General features: G+C 52.2%; 1 protein-coding gene and 1 long non-coding RNA gene across 5 annotated transcripts in view; one reads left to right on the top strand and one right to left on the bottom strand.

Annotated features, from left to right (window-relative positions):
- Positions 1-26350, top strand: part of RRM2 (ribonucleotide reductase regulatory subunit M2) — a 99584-nt gene that overhangs the window by 68806 nt on the left and 4428 nt on the right. The window contains exon 11 of one of the 4 annotated variants that reach the window (XM_063790109.1): positions 10124-12654. The exons of 2 other annotated variants lie outside the window; for them this stretch is intronic. In XM_063790109.1, the coding sequence (XP_063646179.1) occupies positions 10124-10244 (121 nt within the window). In that variant the 3' untranslated portion in view covers positions 10245-12654. Of the gene's footprint in view, positions 1-10123; positions 12655-26350 lie in introns of those variants that run through there. One more of the 4 variants, XM_063790110.1, reaches the window with a different exon arrangement.
- On the bottom strand, positions 10205-13050 carry LOC129143203 (uncharacterized). Its single transcript, XR_008546356.2, has 2 exons — positions 12818-13050; positions 10205-10806 (listed from the first exon to the last, which is right to left on the bottom strand). It is a non-coding gene; the product is annotated as an uncharacterized LOC129143203 (long non-coding RNA).

Here is a 26350-nt window from a genome sequence, read left to right as displayed (position 1 = left end):
TGCTGTGTCCTCACATGGACTTTCTCTGTCCATGCATCCCTGGAGTCTCGCCCTCATCTGGTGGTCCTTTGTAAGGACACCAGTCCTACTGGATTAGGGTCCCACGCTTAGGACCTCATTTCACATGAATCACCTCCTTAAAGACCTCATCTCCAAACATGTCCTGTTAAGGAGTTGGGCTTCAGCATATGGATTTGGGGGGACACTCAGTCTCCTTGGGCCTCTCAGCTCCTGAGGGGGTCGTCATGAGCCACCTTCCTGCTTGAGGGGGATAAAGGGCAGCTGGGATCCAGGGCCTGGGGCCTTGGGCCGAGGCATGGGGGGCATTTGTGGGCCGGTGTTTGAAATGCTTCACCAGCACTGCAAACACACCAGACCCCTGAAGAGAGGGGCAGGTGCTCAGCTAGGAAGAGGGCGCTGCGGAGAGAGTGGTGTATGTCTTCCTGTGTCCTCCTAGGAGCTTCTGTCTGAGAAGTCAGAAGTCATGAGTTCCCAGTCCTGGCCGCATTTGGAGGCTGGATCATTGGAGGGAGGCGCCGGCGCCCCAAGTAGCTGATGTTTGTGGAGCATTGGCTGAGGGCCCAGAGAGCCATGCTGCTGCCTCCCACACATCAATCACTCAGGCCACACGGTCACTGGTGAAAGAGGGCACGCAGGTAATCCTCCAGTTCTTGAATGGGGAATGGAGGCACAGGAGGGCTAAGCGAGGGCCCATGGCCTCAAGATTCAAACACAGGCACTGTCTGGCCCCAGAACACACGCCCTTCCCACCTGGCCGAGGAGGTGCTCACAAGGGGCACTCCAGGTGGATGCAGAGTGGGCCAGCCCCCTCCCTTCCTGCGGGCAGTGGCCCCTGCTCTTCAGGGGAGTCAGATGCATTGATTCTGGAGGCTGAAGCCAGGTGGAAGTGATCTAGAGGGGAGATGAATGTGAGGCGCTGCCCCGGAGGAGACAGGAATGGCTCATCAGCCACGAGCCAGTGCCATTTAGAAACTGGCAGCCAAAGTGACGAGGCCACACAGGGCAGGAGGAGCAAGAGCACACGCTTGGAGGTGATGGTATTCCAGCAGTGGCGTCAGCTCAGCCTGGGCCAGGCCAATGAGCCCACCAGCAGCCTGCCCCTTGCTGGGGTGGAAGCCTGAAAGCAGACCACAGTGGCTGCTGTCTTTGGTCTGGGGGAGTTCAGGCCAGGGGCTGGTTAGAGTCCCCAGCACAGCCCCATCCTCCATCCCACAGTGGGCAGCAGTGTGAAACTGGGCAGGGGACTTCAACTCTCCTAGTCTAGTTTTTTCATTCACGTCAAGGGAACACCACTACTGACCTCACAGGGTGAGGGTTAAGTCAGATGATGTGCTTAAAAGTCTGACATGAGGCATGGTGACACTAGATGGGCCAGGGCTTCCTGAAGGCAGGGCCAACTCTGATTCATCTTGACATCTCCAGTTCCTGGCCCAGAACCTGGCACATAGTGGGCACTTGAGAAGTGTCTGTTCCCTTCCCTCAAGAGGGTCTTCAAGTGGTGAATGGTGATGATGGTGGTGATGATGATGATAGTGATGATGGTGGTGATGGTGGTAGTGATGGTGATGATGGTGGTGGTGATGGTACTGATGATGGTGGACATGATAGTGATGGTGATGATGATGGTGGTGGTGGTGATGGTGGTGGTGGTGGTGGTGGTGGTGATGATGGTGGTGGTGGTGGTGTGGTGATGGTGGTGGTGGTGTGGTGGTGGTGGTGGTGGTGGTGTGGTGATGGTGGTGGTGGTGGTGGTGTGGTGGTGGTGGTGGTGGTGTCGTGATGGTGGTGGTGGTGGTGGTGGTGTGGTGATGGTGGTGGTGATGGTGGTGGTGGTGGTGTGGTGATGGTGGTGGTGGTGGTGGTGGTGGTGGTGGTGGTGTGGTGATGGTGGTGGTGGTGGTGGTGTGGTGATGGTGGTGGTGATGGTGGTGGTGGTGGTGTGGTGATGGTGGTGGTGGTGGTGATGGTGGTGGTGATGGTGTGGTGGTGGTGGTGGTGATGATGTGGTGATGGTGGTGGTGATGGTGAGGATGGTGTTGGTGGTGATGAGTGTGATGATGTGGTGATGGTGATGATGGTGGTGGTGATGGTGGTGATGGTGGGATTGGTGGTGATGAGTGTGATGATGATGATGATGTGATGATGGTGATGGTGGTGATGGTGATGGTGGTGGTGATGGTGGGGTTGGTGGTGATAAGTGTGATAATAATGACGGTAATGATGGTGGTGATGGTGGTGGTGAGGATGGTGGTGGTGATGTTGGCGATGATGGTGGTAATGATGGTGGCAATGGTGGTGGTGATGGTGGGGTTGGTGCTGATGAGTGTGATGATAATGGTGGTGATGATGGTGATGGCAGAGATGGTTACAATGCTGAGAGTGATGATGGTGATGGTGACGATGGTGATACAAGTCCCCATGCGCACTTCCTCTTCTCTAGCTGTCTCTCACCTGCTCTTGCCTGAGCTCCACTGTGGCCACCCACCTGTGACCTGTGGATGGAAAGTAATTCTAATTATGACATTTTCCTACAAAGAACAAACCACTGGGCTTATCTGGAGCACAAAGGCATGGCGAGATGAGCAGTTTGCCCCACAGGACCCTGGCATTGCCCTCTGAACTTTTTCCCAGATGTGCTGAGGACAAGGAAGTCAGGAGTGTGGCTTGTTTTCCATGTGCTCAACACTGCTCGTGCCTGGAGCCCTCCAGCTGTGCCTATCAGCCCCTAGGGGTTGGCTGTCAGGGGAGCAGAGAGACTCTTGGGGCAGCGTGGCCTTGGTCACAGCAGAATGCTGGGTTCTGACATTTATGAGCCATGTGACCTTGGCATGCTCCTTGACCTCTCTAAACCTTGCATGACACTTAGGAAGGTTAATAAGATCACGTCTGTGAGAGGTCTTAGTGCCACAGTAGATCAGTGTCAGTGAGGGTAGGGACTTAGCTCTGTGGCTTGGGAGGCACAGGTGGCAGCGAGTAGCCAGTGGGTGAGACCCAGAGAGGCTGTGCCTGTGAGTGGCTGGGCAGAGTGGGAATGGGTGCTGTCGGCTGGGTGCACAGGCAGAGGAGGTACCGCTGCCCACAAAGGGAAGTCTCTGAGTTGGAGCGGAGCAGGGGCGGAAGAGAAGGCAATTGGGGCCTTCTTGGGTTTGGGAGGCTCAGCACCAGGAGCAGCCCACAGCCAGGGCTCAGGACCCAGGGGCTCAGCCAGCCCTCCTGACCAGGCTAACCTGCGGGGTCTGGAGGGAACACGGGCAGCCATGGCCATGCACACTGGGAATAAGTGAGAGGCTCCTGCTATCTCAGACCTGGTGTGGGAGCTGTGGGCCTTTCCAGGGCCCGGCTGCTGCGGAGGTAGGAGTTTGGTGTTGGCAGCAGGAGCAGCAAGGACACACTTTGGGACCTACAGCGTGGAGGCAGGAGGACAGGGAAATGGCCTCGAATGAGTCTGTGACCCCTTGAGGAATCTGCACACGACTCCTGGCTGTCTTGTCACTTGATGTAAGGCCTCAAGCAGCATCTCCTGAGGATTTCATGGAGGCCAGAGGGGACTCACCCAGAGGTGGAGGGATGCAAGCTCAGAGGCCAGGGTGGGCGGGGGCTGGAGCTGCTCTGTGAGAGCCCAGAGCTCCCGGAGGCTGCAGCCACCGTCCCAAGAGAGCTCAAAAGAGGAGGGGGTGGGAAGGGGGAGGTGAAAGCTGTTCAGCCGAGGCTTTCTCAGCCTGGGGACTGACCTGGGTTTGTCCTATTCTGTGAACCGACCCAAACATGTAAATGTCCTGGCACTGAGCAAAGCCTTCCCCAGGGGCGTTCTTCCCTGAAGGACTTCTCAGAGCCTTTAATGGGCCAGGGAATCTTGTCACACTCAGGTGATGGTAGAGGAGGAAAGGGCTTCTCCAACCGTGGTGACTCTAGAACCCTCTCCCTACAGCAGCTTGGGGAGCTCCAGCTCTGGAGAACACACTTTGGGAAGCCTTCCCACGCAGGACAGAGGTCTCTCTGCCGGGCTGCGAGCCCTGCCCACTTGTGACCAGGGTTTTCAATCCCCTGGTGTGAGAGCAGTCTCAGGTAGCCCAAGCCTAAGTGGAAAAGGGGCCCGGAGAGGCGGTTGGGCACCCCCTCGCTGGGGCTGGTCTCCTGGGTCCCTGTTTCCTGTCTCAGGAACTGGGAGGAACCCACTTCTACCACCCAGCAGGGGAAGACTGAAAGTATTAGGGGGCCTGTCTGGGGTCAGTCCCACTGTGGACTTGGGCACTGCCACTCCACTCCCCCCTGCTGCCACAGGCAGTACCCAAAGGTGGTGCATTCAGACCCTGAACCCCCAGCTTCATGGGTTCTAGGACCCTCCTCTCCATGGCTCAGCTTCCAACTGATGACCCCTCTCCAGAGCCAGCCTCTATCCTCCAGCAGGAGGTAGCTTTGGCCTCTCTTGGTCTCTGACCCTCATGTCCCTTCTGCGCTGCAGTCTCCTGGGCTCAGGGTCCTCCTTCAGACTCCTCCAGGGAAGCCACACCCTCACACAGACCTGCCCTGTGCTCCCTTCTCTGCTCTGAGCAGCCCCTAGTCTTACAGGAGCTCTGCAGAGGCCTTCCGCTGCAGAAGAGCTTAGGTGACAAGCCAGAAGCCTCAGGTGGCCTCCTTGTTTTGCCAGCCCTCCCCCGTCGGTTCCCTGCTTTTTCTACCCAGCTTGGGTCTTGGGGGCTGGCCTGGATGGATTTTGTCAATGACTCACTTGCCCTTTAATGATCATTGCATTTGGGAAGCCCTGGCCAGAGATGCAAGTGTAGCAGGAGAGGATGGAATGTTCCTGTGCCTCCTCCCGGAGCTGCTGCTGTGGGGCAGGGAGACTTCTTCCTTCTGGTGGCCTCCTCTCCTCCAGCCCCTCCTTCTCACGAGGCTCTGTGAGACTGTTTTGGGCCTGGAGGCGGCAACAGCTTTCCACAGGGCTGGGTGCCGGGTGCCTCAGTGTCCCCCACTGTCCCTCCATTCTGCCCACTCCTCTGCAAACAGCCTCTGCATCACGTGTTCTTCAAGATGCCAGCCGAGCGCGCCTGCAGGAGCCTGTCCTGCTCAGGGGTGGAGGGCTCTGCTCGTGTGGGCACAGCTCTGAGGCGGTCCTTGTAGCAAACATTGCTGACTGCCTACCACACACCCGGGGACCTCCTGGGCACCTGTCAGTCATGAACGTAACAGGTTCAGGTTACCCAAGTCCCGTGCCCTAACTGGGCAGTTGCACCACGGGCAGCAACAGACCCTGGGCTTCAGGATGTCCCAGCAGAGCCGCAGCAGCCACAGAGCAACCCCTCTTCACCCTGGGGATGGGGCTGGGCCTCTGAGAGCAAGCATGAGATTGCAGAGCCAAAACCCAAGCTGTCAAAACGACCAGCAAGAAAGACAGTTTGGATTAATTGGCACAGGGAGGTCCCTAGACATTTAGATTATGGCTGCTCCTGGGCTGGAGCGTGGAACCTAGAGACATTTCACAAATTAACATAAATCCTGTGAACCCTCTGTCCATTTCAATGCTTAATGCCAAACATAAACAAATGAAAGTCATTTCAGAAGCTGTAGGAGTTTGAATAATTCAGTCCCATCATCATTTACTCCAAAACGCCTCATTTCATCTTATGAGTCATTGTTGAAAGGAAAAGAAGAGATTCTACTTGGTATTAGAACCGGGAGAGCTGGAAAAGCTTCGAAGAGGAAGGAGGCTGCCAGCTTCCTGGGTGCACAAGGCCATGGCCAGCTTCCGGGCTCAGTCGTGGACAAAGGCCTCCTGGGACAGACAAGTGACCTCTAAGCAAAGGCGGTGGTGTGACGCTAGCAGGCCTGTGTCCAACTCCTGGTCAGGCTGCTGACTGGCGGGGCTCTGGGGGTAAGGCCTTGGTCCTGCCGTGCCTCAGCCTGGCTCATCTGTGACACAGAAATGACGATTCCTACTCCCCAGCTTGTGCGGGCCCAAATGGGATGGGGTGTGTGTGTGAGGACTGGGGCCTAGGCCTGTGCAGGGCAGGTTGTGTTACTAACGTCCCCCCGTGGCTCCCGGGCTAACGGTGCACTTCTCCGTCCTGCTTCACTGCCTTATGGCACGTGTCCATTTCCCCAACCACCGGTGGGCCCCGGGTGGCTTGGCCGGCCTGGTGTCCCGTGCCCAGCATGGGCTCTGGCCCAAGTTAGCACTTGCTGCCTAAGTGCCTCTGCCTTTTCCTCACCTCCATCTGGAGCGGGCTCAGTGGGGTTCCTGCTGGGGCTCTACGGGGGCATCCAGACTTTGCCCTCTGACCAGCCCCACTGTCCTGCCCTTCCCTCCCCTGCATCCTCATCTGTCACTCCTTGGTCACAGCCGCCCCCTGACTTTCCTCCCTGCCTCCTTGGCATGGTGGGAAACATGCGAGTTCCATTTCTGAGGCTGCCTCGTGCCTGATCTTGGGCAAGTTGATTGCTAGACCTCTCGGCGTCTCCGTTCTCAGCGATGCGGGTAACCTGGCCCTGTGCTACTGTGTGTGGGTTTATAGCCAAGGCCTGTGAGGCACATGACCACCAAAACCCTCACGAGGCCATGTGGTCGTGGCTACGGGTTTAATCTAAAATTCATTCTGATCCCTCGGCCTTGGGAAAGGCACTTAGCAGGGTGGTGAGGGCCACAGGTGTGGTCTGAGCTCCTGGGGAGCTACCGAGGGCAACAGGCATGTTCTGGAAGACCCACCATCTGAGGGGTCGTGTGACAGGTGGGCTAGGTGGGCACAGAATGGGAAGAGAGGCAGTGAGGCAGCCTCTCTGCAGAGGAGGGGCTTCACAGAGGAGGCAGCGGCTCAGGTGGTCCCAGGAGGATGGGTGGGGCTCGGAGGCAGAGGGCTGGACTTGGAAGGAAGGAAGAGCGGACACAGGGCCTCTGAGCGGACAGTGCTGGCGGAGCCCTGGGGAGCACCGAGTCCCCGCCGTGATGGGTCCCTGAAGCACCGGAGCCAGCGGCAGGAGCATGCGGGGGAGACCTTGGCTCAGCCCTGCAGTCAGGCAGTAGGTGAGCCCTGAAGGGTGAGGTCGCTTCAGCTGGATGAGAGGGTGTGGGAGAGAGGAGCATCCCAGGCAAAGTGAGCTGCGTTTACCCGGAGACCAAGGGTGGGAAGCGAGGGAGAAGAGGTTGCGGTGAGCCTCGGGTGGACCCATGTGGCAGACCTGTGAGTTGGTCCCCGACAGCCTCCTGCCTTTCTCCCTGACTGCCCAGCAGCAGTGTCCTTGGGCCTTAGGGACGCGTCGTGACTGGCTGAAGGCTGTCATGGTGGTCCTGTGTAGGACTGGTTGCCACAGGTAAGTAGTGACCTGGCCTGGCCAATGCTGTGTTAGGAAAACCTGCTAAGGATGCTCTGGAAAAGAATTTTCCTGCTTGGACAAGACAGAGACTTGTACGAGGAAATTCCTTTTGTTCCTACCCTCACTTCCAGTGTTGAACACAGTCATGCTAGAAATGGTGCCTGGTGCAGCTGCAGCCATCTTGCCACCAGCAGGGCAGGGCAGAGCCGCCTGCCCAGGGACCTGCCACTGTGGGGTGGCCGAAGCAGCCCTGGCACCACACAGCTGTTATATGCTGTGGTCAGAAATCCTTATTAGGTGAGCAATTAGTCAGATGTGTGGCTTCTCACCCTGTATTTCCTCCGGCAAGACCATGCGGCACTGCAGACCCCTGTCCTCATATGAGGCCTAAGCAGTGAGGAGCTTCAGACCCGTGTGAAGACAGAAGGCGCGGGGAGCAAAGGTGGCCAGAGAGGGGTGGGGTGGGCCACGAGCCCCCACCAACTGCAGGCCCACGGCTCAGCAGCAATCTGAGGTCTCCCAGGCAGCCTTCTTGCCTTCCTTCCATGGCTCCTTGGAAAGAGCTGGCTTTCATCTCGGGACGCAGTGGCATTAGGGATCGGCACAGACCAGCAGGAGCCCTGGGTCCAGACTGTGGCTGTTTCTGTGGTGACCAGCAGCCGGCACTGCCTGGCAGTGCCTGGGAGTGGACGTTGAGGACACTGTGCCCAGGAGGTCAGTCTGCCCACCCAGGCTGTGTCCTGGTTGCTGGGTGGGGGTGTGAAGAGTCCAGGACCAGCCGTTGTCCCACCCAGCAAAACCCTCTGTGTGTGGTCCCCATGGGGGGCCGGGCTCCGGGGATGGACAGCCAGCAGCCCTGGCCTGAGCAGCCATCCGGAGGAGGGAGCAGACAAGAAACAGGCAGTGACCGCACAGGGCGATGGGGCTGGGCAGGGAGGAGGCGGGTTCGCTGTGGCCAGATGCCAAGCCAGAGCCGGGAGGCCAGAGGGAGGGCTGCAGCCGGGACAGGAGTGACTGATGCCAGGGCCTCAGAGTGAAGACAGGGCTGGGGTCCCCTGCCCCCTGATGGGAAGGAGACTGCGTGGCTGGGGTCCCTGGGAGCGCATCCCTTTTGAGACCACGCTCCTCAGCAGCACCTCCCTCTCTCAACCACCAACACTGGCCTTTTGGCTGCCTGAGAAGGGGCTCTGGGGTCCAGGGGAGCCAGCTCAGCTCACCCCAGTGAGCTTCCCACACTCAGACAAGGCCCTACTCCAGGGCAGCTTGGCCCGTGCCTCTGCCCCTACCCCTGCCATGGCGTCTCTCCAGGCCCTAGGTCTGTACTCACATAACCCAGTCCTGCATTGTGCTGACTCAGCCTCTGAGCCTCAACAATCCCTCCTTCGAGTGGGGACAACATCCCTGCCTCCGAGGGCTGGTGTGTGGATCGAGGGAAGTCACAGGTAGTCACAGCTCTGTGAAGGGTAACGCGAGCGCCTAGGCTGGGAGGCTGGGTCTGCAGCTGCCGGCTTCACGGGCTGTCTCCACCTCTCCCTGCCTGGCTCTCCTGGCTCTTCGTTTCGTCATGTTCCTTCTGCCCAACCAGTCCTAGGGGGACAGGGAGACTCCTGGGCACAGGGGCTGCTCAAACTGCCCTGGGACAGATGGCCTCCTGCCATGCCCCAGGCAGCACTGGGCAGCAGAAGGGCTGGGGGAACTCCAGCAAGGCCTGGGGGGCATTGAGCAAAGCCTGGAGAGAGCACACTTGCGGATGGGTGCACCTGTGGGTGGCCATACCTGCGGGGCGGGCACACCTGCAGGCTAGGAGTAGGGGGGCTGGGCGGTGGGCCCAGGGGAGGGTGTTACTGAGTTACGTGGCCCCCAGTGCTCCTGGTCCTTTCAACCTTTAAGTTGAAGATAAAGTCACTTTTGCAATACTAAAGACCAACAGATTCTAATATTCACTCCCATGCGGGAACTAAGTGCCTGTTACCTGCTGTCCTGCTTGTCCCATCTTAGGGTTTCCCAGGGCCCAGCAGAGCCTTTGCCATACCTTCTCTAAGGCCCAGGCTCTGGGAGGAAGGTCACTCAGACTTTCAGCACTGCTGCTGGTGGATGGGGCCCCTCTCAGAGGCCCTGGATCCTGCTGGGCCTGTCTGCCTGTCTGACCATGGAAACCTCCAATGGGGCAGGGTCCAGGTTTCCCTCCCCACAAGCACTCTCCTAAGCACGTCCGCTCTGTCGTTGTAGGTGTAGAACTCAACAATCACACCCTGCAAAGGCGGAGGAAACCCTCTGCCCTCCCCAGGCCCATTCTGTGTCTCAGGCCCTGCCTCTTCCCTGTATGTACCGCATACATCCCTTTCGGGGCTATGCACAGGCTTCAGGGGAGCCCCACCCATGGGGTGCATCTTCAGCAGGACAATCATCAGAGAATGTTGTGGTCCAGGATAGGGCAGTCCTCCACTTCTGGTCCTCCAGAAGTGGACTAACTAACATCTCCTCCAAAGTCATTCTTCTTCCATGTTTACGGTGACCTCTGTGTTCTAATCCTGGGAGAAGCCCTAAGCTGAGCTCACGGGAGCTGGGAGACCCTGCTGCCAAGCTGAGTCTCACCATCTTTGGCCCATTTTTTTTTTTTTTTTTTAGACAGGGTCTCGTGCTGTTGCCCAGCCTGGAGTGCAGTGGTGCGCTCTTGGCTCACTGCAGCCTCACCTTCTCTGGCTCAAGCAATCCTCCAGCTTCAGCTTTCCAAGTAGCTGAGGATACAGATGTGCATCACTATGCCTGGCTAATTTTTTGTATTTTTTTGTAGAGATGGGGTTTTGCATGTTGGCCAGGCTGGTCTTGAACTCCTGAGTGTAAGAGTTGAAGAAAGAAGAAAGAAACACGAAAAGTGGCTCAACAGTCCAAGACAGGTTTATTTTGGAGAATAAACCTGAGAGGGGCTTCTGGCTGATTGCTGTCAGGACCACTCTCTCTTACAGACTAAGGGTATTTAAGGGTTTAGGGAGGGAGAGCTTATCGCAGGTTCGGAATGTTTCTGGTCAGAGGAGTGTTTGATTTCGGGGTAGGAATGTTTCTGGTTGGAGGGTGCTTTATCTCAGGGTTGGAATGTTTCTGATTGGAGGTGTCATTTGTGGTTTATGGTCATGCTGACAGCCATTAGGCTGATTTTTTGGGGGCTGGATTTAGGCGGTTTTTAATCAAGGGGAACTTAAAATGCTGGTGTTTGTCCAAAATGGTGATGCTCCTGCTTTGTCAATCCAGACCCTATAGTTATAAAAGGATGAGGGGCGACGTGCTCTTTCTGGCTACTTCCTGCTGAGAGAGGGTTGTCGTTATGGGACACTGAACATGGTGCTGGAGTGGAAGAGGTCGATTTGTTCTGGGTAGCACTCTCTGCCTCAGAGGCCCAGAGGCAGCGCCCACTGAAACATCTAATTTTCAGCTCACAGGGCTTCAAGAAAGCACAGCTTAGGTTTTAGTGATCTCCAGCTAGAAAAAAAAAGGGGGGGGGGGAAAGGAAAAGAAAAAGGAAAAATTGAAAACATTATTTTGGAGACTTGTAGCCAGAAAAATTAGAATTTAATCCAAACTGTAGAAAACAATAAAAATTGAAAAACCTCAGACAAGACTAGAATTTAACAACAGGTGTGCTACAGTTTTTGAAACACAATTCTCTCTCTCCAGTTTTCCATTTGTATTAAAAGACAAATCATGGGGCCAGGTGCGGTGGCTCACACCTGTAATCCCAGCACTTTGGGAGGCCGAGGTGGGCGGATCACAAGGTCAGGAGATCAAGACCATCCTGGCTAACACAGTGAAACCCCGTCTCTACTAAAAATACAAAAATTAGCTGGGCGTGGTGGCGGGCGCCTGTAGTCCCAGCTACTCGGGAGGCTGAGGCGGGAGAATGGCGTGAACCCGGAAGGTGGAGCTTGCAGTGAACTGAGATCGTGCCACTGCACTCCAGTCTGGGTGACAGAGTGAGACTCAGTCTCAAAAAAAAAAAAAAAAAAAAAAAAAAAGACAAATCATGGTATGACTAGTTTGCTTTGCCAGATTTTTTTTTAGGTAAAGTTTCACTCTTGTTGCCCAGGCTGGAGTGCAATGGCACAATCTCAGCTCACTGCAACCTCCACCTCCTGAGTTCAAGCGATTCTCCAGCCTTAATTCCTGAGTAGCTGGGATTACAGGCATGTGCCACCATGCCCAGCTAATTTTTGTATTTTTGGTGGAGATGGGGTCTCACCATGTTGGCCAGGCTGATCTCCAACTCCTGACCTCAGGTGATCCACCCATGTCAGCCTCCCAAAGTGCTGGGATTACAGACGTGAACCACCACACCCAGCTGTGGCTAGATTATTTGTATAAAGTGCAGCAAGAATAATTATTTTTACATAGGCCTTTTAAATTGGCTTCAAAAAACCTCTGTTTCATGGAAGGAATTTGAGATAAGACCTTTTTAAAGCCAATCCCAGCCATGGAAGTGCACCATCAAATACCTATGAGTTGGATGAATTCTTCCACCCTTGAGGCTCCAAGATAACCTGGGGTTCCTGGCCTGTGAGAAAGTGACATTCCTTTACTTACCTCAGGTCAGAAACCTGCACAGGGACCGCGCGCACAAAATATGAGGCCCACAGGGACCGCGCGCACAAAATATGAGGCCCACAGGGACCGCGCGCACAAAATATGAGGCCCACAGGGACCGCGCGCACAAAATATCAGACCCACAGGGACCGCGCGCGCAAAATATGAGGCCCATAGGGACCGCGCGCGCAAAGTATGAGGCCCGCAGGGACCGCGCGCGCAAAGTATGAGGCCCGCAGGGACCGTGCACGCAAAATATGAGGCCCGCAGGGACCGCGTGCACAAATTATGAGGCCCACGGGGACCGCGCGCACAAAATATGAGGCCCGCCATCTAAGGGCTCTACTGGCTTCACAAGTCAAGTTCGATTCCTTAAAGGAGAGCACACCATTCCGGTCAAAGCCTTCCTAAAACAACCAGTTCTTCCAATTGTGTCCTGCCATAAAAGAAAACAGACTTTTGGTCGGGTGCCATGGCTCACACCTGTAATCCCAGCACTTTGGGAGCCCGAGGCGGGCAGATCACCTGATGTCAGGAGTTCAAGACCAGCCTAGCCAATGTGGCGAAACCCTGTCTGTACTAAAAAACACAAAAGTTAGCTGGGCATGGTGGTGCATGCCTGTAGTCCCAGCTACTCGGGAGGCTGAGGCAGGGAGAATTGCTTGAACCTGGGAGGTGGAGGTTGCAGGGAGCCGAGATTGCACCACTGCTCTCCAGCCTGGGGAACAGAGCAAGATTCCATCTCAAAAACAAGAAAGAAAGAAAAGAAAAGAAAAGAAAGAAAGAAAGAAAGAAAGAAAGAAAGAAAGAAAGAAAGAAAGAAAGAAAGAAAGAAAAGAAAAGAAAAGAAAGACAACAGACTTGTATTGCACCTATGCAAATAACCATACTGCCATAATTTAAGGATACTCACAGGTAGTTTCCAGACTCTGGAGAAAACCAGGCAGAGAGAAATAAGCATGCCTCAAATTTTGTTCATGGGAGTACACCAAACTGTCAAAAGCTGTTGATAGCTCAAAAGAAAAGCCTCTTTGACTCTGAAAAGCAAACAAAGGACCAACAATATTCCGAGCAAAACATCAAAAAGATCACTCCAGTCTGTTAGTTCAGTTCACGCAGTCAGTTCCCGTCCTGCCTGATATCAATGAACATTCCAGCTCTTCAAGAGTCCCGAACGTCCTTCCTCTATTCTGATGTCACAATCTGCAAAGTTATCAGAAACCTGCGTTCAAGAGCACCTGTCAGAACTTTATAGCTGATCATAAAACCACCTTCTAAAGAGGACCAAAACAAGACAACAATTGTTCATGGATGACAAAAAGTTTTAGGGTGGCCGCAGTTAAAGACACAATTGATGAGGAAATCTGTTACCTACGTGGCACACAACAATTTTAACATAACAATTATAATTATTACTGATAATGTACACTAAAACATATCAGGATTGTAGGAGTCTCCCACAACCTTGGAACACATACCAAAAACATATCTACACAAATATAGCCCAAAGAAAGCCAAGCACCATTTTGTATTTGACAATATTTTCTGTATAATTTTTATACCAAATAAGCCAAATTTCACCTTTACATTAGTGTACTATGAATGTTAAACCGAATTAATAAATCCTTATAGACATATTTACTCAATTTTAATATTTTACCACAAGGTAAGATTTTTATAGACTTTTTATAACCCTTTACAATTTTTGTTAAAGAGCAGGTTAGCGCTCTAAGAGAAACCCACTGTGCTTTTATTTTAATAAAATTTAATTTACAGAAAAACTGGAGGATACCCCTTTTAGCCAATATGTTTACACACAGAACTGCCTCTAAAATCAGCCTTTCACAACTAGCCCAAACCTTCATTTTTATTTTATCCAACTGAAAAAAAAATCCTTTAACCTTTCAAACTTGGCAAAAATCCACATTCTCATGCCTCCCTGCAATCTTTCTACCAAAACTATATTTTACTTTTCCTACATACCTTGCATGTAAGGACAGTGGCTTGGAATGTTGGAACCTTTCCTTGGAATGTTCTGGGTTTCAGCACCAAATGTAAGACTTGAAGAAGGAAGAAAGAAACATGAAAAGCAGCTCAACAGTCAAAGACAGATTTATTTTGGAGAATAAACCTGAGAGGGGCTTCTGGCCCATTTCTCTCAGGGGCACTCTCTCTTATAGACTAAGGGTATTTACGGGTTTAGGGAGGGAGAGCTTATCACAGGTTCAGAATGTTTCTGGTTGGAGGAGAGTTTTATTTTGGGGTGAGAAGGTTTCTGGTCGGCAGGGAAGTTATCTCAGGTTGGCATGTTTCTGGTTGGAGACAGGTTTATCTCAGGGTTGGAATGTGTCTGGTTGGAGGTGTCATTTGTGGTTTATGATCATGCTGACATTAGCCATTAGGCTGCTGTTTTTGGGGTGGATTTAGGTGGTTTTTAATCAAGAGGAACTTAAAATGGCAGTGTTTGTCCAAGATGGTGATGCTCCTGCTCTGTCACTGAGCTCAAGCGATTTGCCTGCCTCGGCCTCCCAAAGTGCTGGGATTACAGGCGAGAGGCACTGTTCCCAGCCATTGGCCCATTTTCTAAAGCCACGTCTTCCTCTGCGACCATCCAGAACAACACAGATTCTCCACCTCCTCTTTTTCTAAGCTCTTGCTGCAAATGCTGGAGAAAGAACAGTGAGTGTTCAGGCTGCAGCTTGGCCAAAAGGCCAGCGAGAGAGAAGTAATTACCTCGGCAATGACAGGTGTTCCATCCTTTCTTCTCCCCTGGAAATATCAGCCATCCATCAGCCAGGGCCAAACACCCACCCACATCTGGCTCGGAAGGCGGTAATGTACCAGGAAGCAGCTGTTTTCGAGAGAAGCCAGCCCTCTGTCAGTTTACTAGCTTATTCTCTCACTCATTCAACACTCCTGTGTTTATCATACCATCCCAGGGGCGGTGTGGCTTAAGGATGGGTCTGGGGCTGGCCTGGCTGCTCCTGTTTCCCGACTGCCACCCACTAGCTGTGTGACCTCAAGCAAGCTGCTTAACCTCCCATGCCTTGGTTTCCTCAATCGTTAAGTGGGAGGTAACAATAGTGGCACTTACGCATAGATTGTTCTTGAGGGGTAAATGAATTAATACATGTGAGGGTTGGCCAGGCACAGTGGCTCACGCCTGTAATCCCAGCACTTTGGGAAGCTGAGGCGGGCAGATCACAAGGTCAGGAGTTCGAGCCCAGCCTGGCCAATAAGGTGAAACCCCATCTCTCTACTAAAAATACAAAACTTAGCCAGGCGTGGTGGTGCAAGCCTGTAATTGCAGCTACTCGGGAGGCTGAGGCAGAAGAATAACTTGAACCCGGGAGGCAGAGGTTGCAGTGAGCAGAGATTGCGCCATTGCACTCCAGCCTGGGTGACAGAGCGAGACTCTGTCTCACAAAAATAAATACATAAACAAATAAATACATACATACATACATGTGAGGGTCTCCCAGACATGGGGTCCGGCTCCACCTTGACCAAGGGGATGGGGCTCACGGTTAAGTCAAACTCCTTCTCCAGAGAATTTGAACTCTGAGTCTTGGGCTGATGACACAAAGACTCAAATGGTGGCTGCACCTTTCTCCCCCAAGTGCACCCCCAGAGACTGCTGGTACTTCCTGCTAGCTGGATCCCTAGAGCTGCTTGGTCCCTGTTCTAGGTGAGGCCATTCAGCAGTCCTTGTGATTTTCTGAGCATGCCTTAGCCTTCTAGCATACTCCTCTCTTCCCCTAAAATTAGCCAAGAGTGGGTTTCTGTTGCTTGCATCCCAACTACCCTCATTGGGACAGAGCCTCGTGCTTGAGACAAGCAGAAGATAGACTTCTTTCACCTGGGGCCTGGCTTCGTCCAACAGCAAAGCCCAACCTCCGGGGGAGACTGACCCGTGATGGGCGTGGGAGCCCAGGAAAAGGCCCCATCCAGCCTGTGGGATCAGAGGAGGCTTCTTGGAGGAGGTGATGCTGGGCGAGTGTTAAAGGATACCTAGGCATCAGCTAGGAGAAGAGAGCAGGGAAGGAGACTCCAGGGAGAGGAATGTGTGAGAAAATGGGGAGGAGAGGGAGGAACGGTTGGTGGGCAGCTGCCACTCTGTCCACTGGCAGAGAAGCAGCCAAGTCTCTGATGGAGCCCACCGGAGCAGCCTACCTGGCTTCTGTGGTCACTGGCTGTGACCCCGCCAGCCCTGCTCAGCGCTGTGCCTAGCCCTGGGTGCAGGGAGGTGCGGTTTGCTCTCAGAGGAGCAGCTAGCTGGGAGCAGCCGAGGCCATTAGGGACAGGACGCTAATGCATCGGCGCCCCATTGATTCTGCCTGGCTTTTGTGAACACGTCTGCGCTGACTAATTTGTTTAATTACTCATTGCCGCATCCGTTCTCAGTTGCCCTATGCAGATACTTAGTCTGTGGCTGGGAGCCAAGCCTCAGGGTCCCTTTTCCTCTTCCAAGATGGGTGGCACTGAACGCTGAGGCCACGGCCCCTCCTGATGTGGTCAGAGATGTCGTCATGTGCCACTAACATTGAACAGGCATCGCCAAGACCAGCCAGGTGCAGACCTCGGGTGGGTCCTGTGGGGTCCTACAGGAAGCATAGGCATGGTCCCTGGTGGTCCCCAGGAGCACGGCTCTAACACAGCCGAGGCATAGTGTGAGCAAAGTCAGACGCAGTGGTTACAAGCAACCCCACGTGGTCTGCTTCCAATCCAGCAAACTCTTGTTTTCAGTGCCCAGCTCCCTAAGCCTTCTTTGTCCTTACCGTCTCTTCAGAATCTGTCTGCTTCACCTTGAATCTTGTCTATTGTCCTGGCTAGTTCAGCTGGAGGCCAGGGGTCGGAGACCTAGAGAAATGAGGAGGGGGCGTGGAGCAGGGGCTGAGGCCTGAGCGGTGAGGGGGGCTCGGTATTGACGATCAGCGAACAGTCTCCTGGGGAGTCAGCTTGAATGGGGCCTGTGATATCTGCGGCCAGTGCCCTCAGTATGTCCCACTCAGCATCCTCCCCAGGTCAGAACACATTTTGGGGCAGAACCGAGTTTTCTCTTCACTTTCAGACTCAAGTCCAGCTTATTGGGGCTTATGAAGACTTCCACCTCATACAGGATGAATGATTCTCTTCTCCATTCCCTCTGCTGCTCGTGGACACTCGGAGGTGGGGGAAGGCTCTGTTCTTTTACTTTTCTGGTTCTAGTTTCTCAGGGAATGAGGCAGGAGGAGAGACATGGAAAGGGAGAGAGATACCTTCCGTTTCAAGGAATATGCAGTTTGGATGTCTGAAAAAGATTTATGGCAGAGATGCTGGATGGAAAACAAATACACAGTTTGACAGGGTCCTTTTTATTTTTATTTTATTTTATTTATTTTTTTTTTGAGATGGAGTCTTGCTGTGTCATTTAGGCTGGAGTGCAATGGTGCAATCTCCGCTCACTGCAACCTCTGCCTTCTGGTTTCAAGTGATTCTCCTGCCTCAGCCTCTGGAGTAGCTGGGACTACAGGCACCTGCCACCACCCCTGGATAATTTTTGTATTTTTAGTGGAGACGAGGTTTTCACCACGTTGACCAGGCTGGTCTCGAACTCCTGACCTCATATGATCCTCCCGCCTTGGCTTCCCAAAGTTCTGGGATTACAGGCATGAGCCACTGCGCCTGGCCAAGAGAGTGTCTGGGAGGCCGAAGCGGGAGGATCATGAGGTCAGGAGATCGAGACCATCCTGGCTAACACGGTGAAACCCTGTCTGTACTAAAAATACAAAAAATTAGCCAGGCATGGTGGTGGGCGCCTGTAGTTCCAGCTACTCAGGAGGCTGAGGCAGGAGAATGGCGCGAATCCGGGAGGCGGAGCTTGCAGTGAGCTGAGATCGCACCACTGCACTCCAGCCTGGGCAACAGAGCAAGACTCTGTCTCAAAAAAAAAAAAAAAAGTTAAACACATGTCTAACCTATGACCCAGGAATTTCTGTTCTGGGTATTTATGCACAAGAAATGAAAATGTATCTATCTGCATAAAAAGACTTGTATAAGATTTTTCATAATAGTTGTATTCACCATAACTGAAAATATAAGCCACCTAAACATCTATTATGTGAAAGAGTACCCATGGAATGTATAGCTTGGATACTACTCAACAATAAGAGAAGTATGAAAAAGAGGTAGAATGCAGTTCAGAGACAAACACATGAAAAACACAAAAGAGAGGCAAAAAAAGGTGGCAGTGGAATAAGGAATTCTGACACATGCTTAACCGGAGTTCCAGAAGAAGATAACACAGTGAAGGGGACGTGTGATAGTCAAAGGCAGGTCCCAATCCTCAGATCAGGAACCATAACAATTCTCAAAGAGAATAAATGAACAGAAATCCATATTTAGATCCATCAGAGTGAAACTGCAGAACACCAAAGACCACAAGAAGATTTTAAAAGCAGCAAGTACAAGAGAGATTACCCTCAGAACACCAACAACAGATTGACAGTTGACTTCACAACAGCAATAATGGATGACACAGCTGGATACACAAAGGAAATTGACTACAATCTAGAATCCAAAAGATTCTTGAAGGATGAGGGCAAAATAAAGCCATTTTCGGATACACAAAAGCTGAGAGCAGCTATTGCAAAGAGACTCTCACTAAAGGGCCTCCACACCAATGCACTTCAGGAAGAAGGAAAGAGGTTTCGGACGGAAGGTCTGTGTGCAGAGGGAATGGCTGTCTCAGAGGCGACTCAAACTCAGTATGTCCAGAAAGGACTCACAATCTGCTCTCCCAGCCCAGCGCCTCCTGGGGCTTTGGCCTCTGTGGATGATGACCACAATCACTTGGGCCAGAAACATAGACATCATCTTGACACCCCTTCTCCCTCACCTCCCCCATATCCAATCACCCCCAGTCCTGTCATCTTTGCCTCCTAATCTCTTTCATCTCTGCCCTTTTCTCTCCATCTCCATGGCCACCCAGCTGTCACTGCATTTTGCTCACCACCTGCAATTGTCCTTCCAGCCCCTGAACCCCTCTGATCTGCTCAGCCCGCTCTCCACACCGAACCTGAGGCTCTCTCTTTGAATGGCAATCTGATAGTCTCCCCCATTTAAAACATGAAATGGTATCCTACTACCCTGGGGATAAAAACAAGACAAAAACATTTAAGAGGTTAGAGAGGTCTTCATGACTCGGTCCCCGCCCACCTCTCAGACTCACCTCCCGCCCCAGCCTCTCTGGACTCTTTTGGCCCCTCATGGGTGCCATCATTTTGCCCACATAGGCTCTTGTCCGTGCTGTTTTCACTATAGAGTGGGTCCTTCCCTTCTTTCTTTGTCTAATTCATGACACTCATCGTTTAGTGCATTTGGCACTTCCTCCAGGAAGCCTGCCTTGACCTCCCTGACTATATCAGCTCTCCCCCATTAAATGTTCCCCTCGTGCCATGGTCCCCTCATCTGTGACATTGATCACATGAGCAATTTCACATTTATTCATGTAGTTAGTTATAGTCTGGATCCTCCTTTGGATTTTAAGTTCCTATAGGTAAAAGCCTTCCTCTCCTTTGGCCACCGAGATATCTCCAGGACTACCATGGACATGCAGTAAACATTCACCAGTTGTTGAATTTATGAGTGGGGGAGTGGTGCCTGCCACCCTAGAATTTCCCTTATTTGAAATTCTAGAATAAGCAGATTCACTTCTTTTTCACATCCATGTGAATTTTTGTTCTTGTATAAATGAATTGTAAGTAAGAGCCATAAGAAATAATTGGAGAAAGAAGGAATTGGGAATTGGGAAGAGAAAAGAGAGAAAAACAATAGAGGCAGAGCAGGGGCTTTTTGCAGTGATGCTTGGGGAGAAGAAGAAGGAAGCCGAAGGGACAGCAAGTGGGTAGATGGCAGGTGATTGGCCCCAGGTTATCCAGAGCAGAGCTGAGACCACCCAGTCCTAAGGGGAAGGGGCTGGGAAGGAAGCCACTCAGCTCTGCCAAGCAGATTAAATACAGATCAACAAGAGCCTTTCCCATTTTGAAAATGTACATTGCTCTGTGTCGCTGGGACTGCAGTGAGACCCAGGAGGCAGGAATAAACAATTCTGAGTCATAAAATCATTAAGGCATCAAACATTTGGATCGATGAGCAGACACAAAAGAATATGCTTCCTATACACATGTTAAAAGCCTAACTCTTTTGACAAGGATCTCACCGAATCTCTTGGGCAGAAGGATTCTGTAATGGAAAGTAATTGCACACCACTCATCTTTGTTAATTTAAGATGAGTAAAGGGTTATTGATTCACTCTTTGTTTCATGAGCTGTTTTCATATTGAATTTCAGTGAACAAAAATATTTTTAATAAGGATTTCATGGGCTTATTTGGCATCTTTCTCTCCCAAGCTGCAGAGCTATAGATCCAACTGCCAGCTGGACAAACCCAACTCATCTCCAGCCATGGCCCCTCATGATGTGAGCCTATCTCAGGTTCTGGTACCAGAATCCACCCAGTGCCAAGCCAGACACTCACGTATCACCCTGGATGCCCTCTGCAGCCCCTCACCCATCCAACAGATGCCCCGTCCCTGTGCCTGCTAACTCCCTCCCACCTCTCCGGCTCAAGGCCTCCCTCCCACGTGCTGGATCCTGCCAGTTCAGACCTGTCCTGTCTCCTGCCTGCCTGGTGGCCAAACTGGCCTCCCCAGTCAGTCCCTGCTGCAGAAAGTGGTTTCTTTTTTTTTTTTGAGATGGAGTCTTATTCCATCGCTTAGGGCCTGGAGTGCAATGGTGCAATCTTGGCTCACTGCAAACTCTGCCTCCTGGGTTCAAGCAATTCTTTTGCCTCATTCCCCTGAGTAGCTGGGATTATAGACATGCACCACCACGCGTGGCTAATTTTTGTATTTTTAGTAGGGGTGGGGTTTCACCATGTTGGCCAGGCTGGTCTTGAACTCCTGACCTCAAGTGATCCACTGATCTTGGCCTCCCAAAGTGCTGGGATTACCCCTGTCAGCCACCGCGCCCAGCCTGGAAAGTAGTTTCTATAGTACAAAGCCGGGGGTGCTGCTCCCCTGCCCCACACACCTCAGCACCTCCGTGTTGCTTCCTGTGGAGTAGACACTATTGTTTTGTCTGCCCAGTCTCCTCTTTTCTTGTGGGAATATGCTTCTGGAATATTCGTCTGGAAAACCCTCTCCTTTTGATAACTGTCTTTGCCTCCCTGGGACTGCAGCTGACGTGCGTGCATGCGTGTGTGCGTGTGTGTGTGCGTGTGTGCACACGTGTGTGTGTGCATGTGTGTGTGCGTGCATGCGTGTGTGTGTGTGTGTGTGTGTGTTGGGATCGGCTTCCAAATCTTCCTACTGGAGGAATGCCCATTATCCATTAGATGCCACTCAATGGGAAGCGGTGCCCCACCCGTCCGTGGAGACCTAAGGGGCTTGATAGACCCTCCCTGCATAGCCAGAGACGGATACAATCTGGGCTCAGTGAATCGGTGCTTTGACTGCTCACAGCGTAGCTGAGAGCTTATTCCCAGAATGGTGAAGGTGGCAAAGAGTCCCCATAGCTGGTGTTGTTGGCTGCCATCACCCCTTTTATCCAGGGGCACAGCTGAAATCTGTGCCACTCGGCTCTGCTGGGCAGATGGGATAAATCTGCCCCAGGCTCCGTGCTGTCCCCATCCCTGCTCCTGCTGCCCAGCAGCCTGGAGTCCTTCTCCAGACTTCCTGTAACTCTCTCCCCAAGCCAATGCCCTCCCTCGGGTGAACAAGGGCCCCTCCTTGTGACCCATGGTGCCTGGCTTGCCTTGGCCCCAGCCCTCCTCCCTGTGCCGAAATCATTTCTCTGTGGACCTTTCTCCCTCATGGACTCCAACCTCCTTGTGGGCAGGAACCAGCCCTTGGCCACATTCCGGCTCCCTAGTGCCCAGTATGTGTTTGGTGAATTTGGGGGCATGGGTTGGATGATCTTGGTTCAGTTACCAAATCTTTCTTTCCTGTCCAATCAGTCTTCCAGGATCTCAACCAGTTCTCTCATTGCAGAGTCTGGAGAAGCCCAGCCCTCATTGTGAAGGGAGAGCCACTGTGGTGCTCACAGCAAGACACCCAGAGTCCCTTCCAGGCAGGGACACCCCTGGAGCGACTCTGTTTCAGAATGAAGTTATTTGGGTGGGAACTCACCAAGAATGCACAGAGGGCGCTGGGCTCCAAGCTTCAGCATATCCTTTCACTGAACTCCACACAGCCCTGCGGAGCAGGTGGGCCCACCATTCTCAGACCCCCCAGGGCCCCATAGACAGCAGATCTGCTGCTTTCAATCACACCCACTGCCTCTCATGCCGGAGTGGGGGAAATGGAACCCGCAAAGCCTGCAGGCCAGGGAGGGTGGGAAACTGGGGTGATGTGAGCCCACAGGGTGGAGCACTGTGGACTGAATGCCTGTGTCCCCTGGGTTCATATGTTGAACCCCTAACTCCCAATGTGATGGTGTCAGGAGGTGGAGCCTTTGGGAGGTGGTTAGGCCATGAGGGTGGTGACCCATGCTGGGGTTGGTGCCCTTATGGTTCTCCCATGTGAGGACACAGAGGGCAGCCATCTACAAGCCAAGAAGAGAGGCCTCACCAGACACCAAACCTGCCGGCACCTTGCTGTGAGATTTCCAGCCCCCAGAGCTGTGAGAAATAAATTTCTGTTGTTTAAGGCACTCAATATTTTGTTACAGTAGCCCAAGCTGACTGAGCAGATATTCATATGGAAAGTGAATTTTGATCTCTACTTCATGCCGTACATAAAAGCCAATTCCAGATTGACTGTAGATACAGATTGGCAAAGCAAAACAGTACAGTTTCTAGAAAGAAACAGGAAAATGTCTGCATGAGGTGGTCAAATATTTCCTAGAGAGGACACAAAAAGCACTAACTACAAAATAAACAATGATAAATTGGACTGCATTAAAATTAAGAACATCCATTTAACAAAAGACCCCACAAAGAGCGTGAGAAGCCAGAGTGCAGAGTGGGAGGAGAAATCTGACCTGAGATGGGAAATTAGAATATGAAGAACTCCTTCAAGTCAGCAAGAAGACAGGCAAGCCAAGAGGAGGACGGGCAAACGACCTCAACAGACACTTTACAGAAGAGATATCCAGGCCAGGTGCAGTGGCTCATGCCTGTAATCCCAGCACTTTGGGAGGCTGAGGCTGGTGGATCACCTGGGATCAGGAGTCCAAGATCAGCCTGGCCAACATGTCGAAGTGCCATCTCTACTAAAAATACAAAAATTTGCTGGGCTTGGTGGTGTGCGCTTGTAATCCCAGCTACATGGGAAGCGGAGGTGGGAGAATTTCTTGAACCCGGGAGGCAGACGTTGCAGTGAGCTGAGATCGTGCCACTGCACTCCAGCCTGCGGGACAGAGTGAGACTCCATATCAAAAAAAAAAAAAAAAGATATACACATAAGAGAATATTCAACTTTATTAATCATTGGGGAAATACAAATTAAAGCCAAAGGGAGACAACACTCCTTACCTCTAGGAATGGCTAAAGTTAAAAAGATGGGAATACCCATGTCAGGAAGGATTTGAAACAACTGCAACTCTCATATGCTGCTGGTGGGAAGTAGGAGGCAGGCCTCCACTCCAGAGGAGGGGCTCACATGACACACACCAAATTGAGGACTAGCTAGAACAGAGATGGCTGGAAGCAGCTTTCCATAAGACACACCCACCAGTGTGCCACGTCAGTTTACCATTGCCATGGCGACACCCAGAAGTTAATGCCCCTTTCCATGGCAATGACCTGATGACCCAGAAGCTACCATCCTTTTCCTAGAAATTTCTGAATAATCCACCTCTTAATTTGCATGTAATTAAAAGTGGCAATAAATCTGACTACACACTACCTCTGAGCTGCTGCTCCAGGCTCACTGCCTATGGGGTAGCCCTGCCCTACAGGAAGCAGCCTTTCTGCTGCTGCTGCTGTGCACGGCTGCTTCAATAAAAACTGCTAACTCCATTGGCTCACCCTTACCTTCTTTCTTGGGTGAAGCCACAAACCCTCCTGGGGTAAGCCCCAATTTTGGGGCTCGCCTGGCCTGCATCAGTGGGAGTTTTTGGCAGTATAAGTTAAGCTGGATACAAGTATCCTCCATGGTGTGACTTCTAGGCAGCATATAATCAATTAAAATGCAAACATAAGTTACCAAAAGACATGTACAAGAATGTTCCTAGCAGCCTATTCATAACAGCCAGAACTGGGAGTACTCCGGATGTTACCAAGAGGAGAATGGGTAAGTCGATTGTGGTATATTCATGTAATGGAAAACTCCACAATGAGAACAAATGAACCACAACTTCATGCAACAGTGTGGATGGCGACTCGAGTTCAAAAACAGGCACCATTAGTTGGTCATATTAGAAATAAGGCTGTGCTGGCCAGGCATGGTGGCTCACAACTGTAATCCCAGCACTTTGGAAGGCCGAGGCAGGTGGATCACTTGAGTCCAAGAGTTTGAGATCAGTCTGGGCAACGTGAGGACACCCTGTGTCTACAAAAATACAAAAATTAGCTAGGCGTAGTGGCACATGCCTGTAGTCCCAGGGAGGGAGGCTGAGGTTGGGAGGATTGCTTGAGCCCGGGAGGTGGAGGTTGCAGTGAGCAAAGATTGTGTCACTGCGCTCCAGCCTGGGTGACAGAGTAAGAACCTGTCAGAAAAGAAAGAAAGAGAAGAAAGAAAGAAAAGAAAGAAAAGAAGGAAGGAAGGAGGGAAGGAAGGAAGGAAAAGAAAAGAAGGAAAAAAGAAAGAAAGGAAGGAAAGAGAGGGAAGGAAGGAAGGAAAGAAGGAAGGAAGGAAGGGAGGGAGGGAGGGGAGGGGAGGGGACGGAAGGGGAGGGGAGGGAGAAGATAAGAAAGGAAAAGAAAAGACGTAAGATTGTGTTGGCCGGGTGCAGTGGCTCACGTCTGTAATCCCAGCACTTTGGGAGGCTGAGGTGGGCGGATTGCTTGAGCCCAGGAGTTTGAGACCAGCCTGGGCAACATAGTGGGGCCTTGTCTCTACAAAAAATAAAAAAATTAGCCAGGTGTGGTGGCAGGTGCCTGTAGTCCCAGCTTATTCGAGAGGCTGAGGTGGGAGGATTGCTTGAACCTGAAACGTGGAGGTTGCAGGGAGCTGAGATTGTGCCACTGCACTCCAGCCTGGGGGACAGAGTGAGACCCTGTCTCAAAAAAAAAAAAAAAAAAAGAAGGCTGTGTTTACCCTCAGAAGGTCACGAGGGAGGGAGGTTTCTAGGGGTTCCAGCAATGTTCTATTTTTTGATCCAAGTACTGGTTCTCAAGCATGCTCACTTTGTGAAAATTTACTGGGTGGAACTGTGGGGAAAAGAGAGAGATCAGACTGTTACTGTGTCTGTGTAGAAAGAAGTAGACATAAGAGACTCCATTTTGTTCTTGTGGCCCAGGCTGGAGTGCAATGGCGCGATCTCGGCTCACTGCAACCTCCACCTCCCAGGTTCAAGCAATTCTCCTGCCTCGGCCTTCCCAAGTAGCTGGGATTACAGGCATGCGCCACCACGCCCGGCTAATTTTGTATTTTTAGTAGAGATGGGGTTTCTCCGTGTGGGTCAGGCTGGTCTCAAACTCCCGATCTCAGGTGATCTGCCCACCTCGGCCTCCCAAAGTCCTGGGATTACAGGCGTGAGCTACCGCGCCCGGCTAATTTTTTTGTACTGGTTGCAGTGAGCCGAGATCGCGCCATTGCACTCCAGCCTGGGCAACAAGAACAAAATGGAGTCTCTTATGTCTACTTCTTTCTACACAGACACAGTAGCAATCTGATCTCTCTTTCCTTTCCCCACATGGAACTAAATTTGTGTTTTTCAAACAAAGATGTTACACCTTGCAGTTTGTACTCTGTTAAATGCTTTTAAATTTTACACACAAAACTCCAAGGGATCACATGAGTGACAGAATTGAAACACTCACACTGTTTTTTGGGTTTGGAAACCACCCCCGCTCCATCCCACACGGGGGCTTGCGGATCCAGCTCTGTGCCCGGCCCCCCTCTTGCACACATCCGGAAAGCAGGTGGGCAGGGAAAGCAGGTGGGTGTGGTCTGGAGGAGAGAGGGGCACAGGCTGAGAATGGTGGGGGGGGGTCCCTGAGCCCTGCATGGTGAGAGGAGGCCCAGGGCAGGGCCTTCTAAAATCCAAGGCCCCGACAGCAGGGTCCCTGGCTGCCTAGGTCTAGGGGCAGGACCGAAGGTCATCGAGGACGGGTGGCCTGGGATTGCTGGCACCAATTCCTGTTACCTCGAGGGTGGGGCCAGCCAAAAGGAGGGATTAGGATGAGGAGGCAATGCCTCCCTTAAGGAATTCTGACTGTGACTCGGTCGTTGTAGGGAGGGGGCTGTGAATTTCAATGCAGGCAAGTCAGGCCCTGGGCACATCCTGGCTCCTGTCTTGGA

This window comes from Pan troglodytes, chromosome 12 (assembly GCF_028858775.2).
Source record: "Pan troglodytes isolate AG18354 chromosome 12, NHGRI_mPanTro3-v2.0_pri, whole genome shotgun sequence".
In the NCBI taxonomy this organism is placed as follows: domain Eukaryota; kingdom Metazoa; phylum Chordata; class Mammalia; order Primates; family Hominidae; genus Pan; species Pan troglodytes.
Note: the sequence above shows the minus strand (reverse complement) of the source record. Positions and strands in the feature narration are given on the sequence as shown.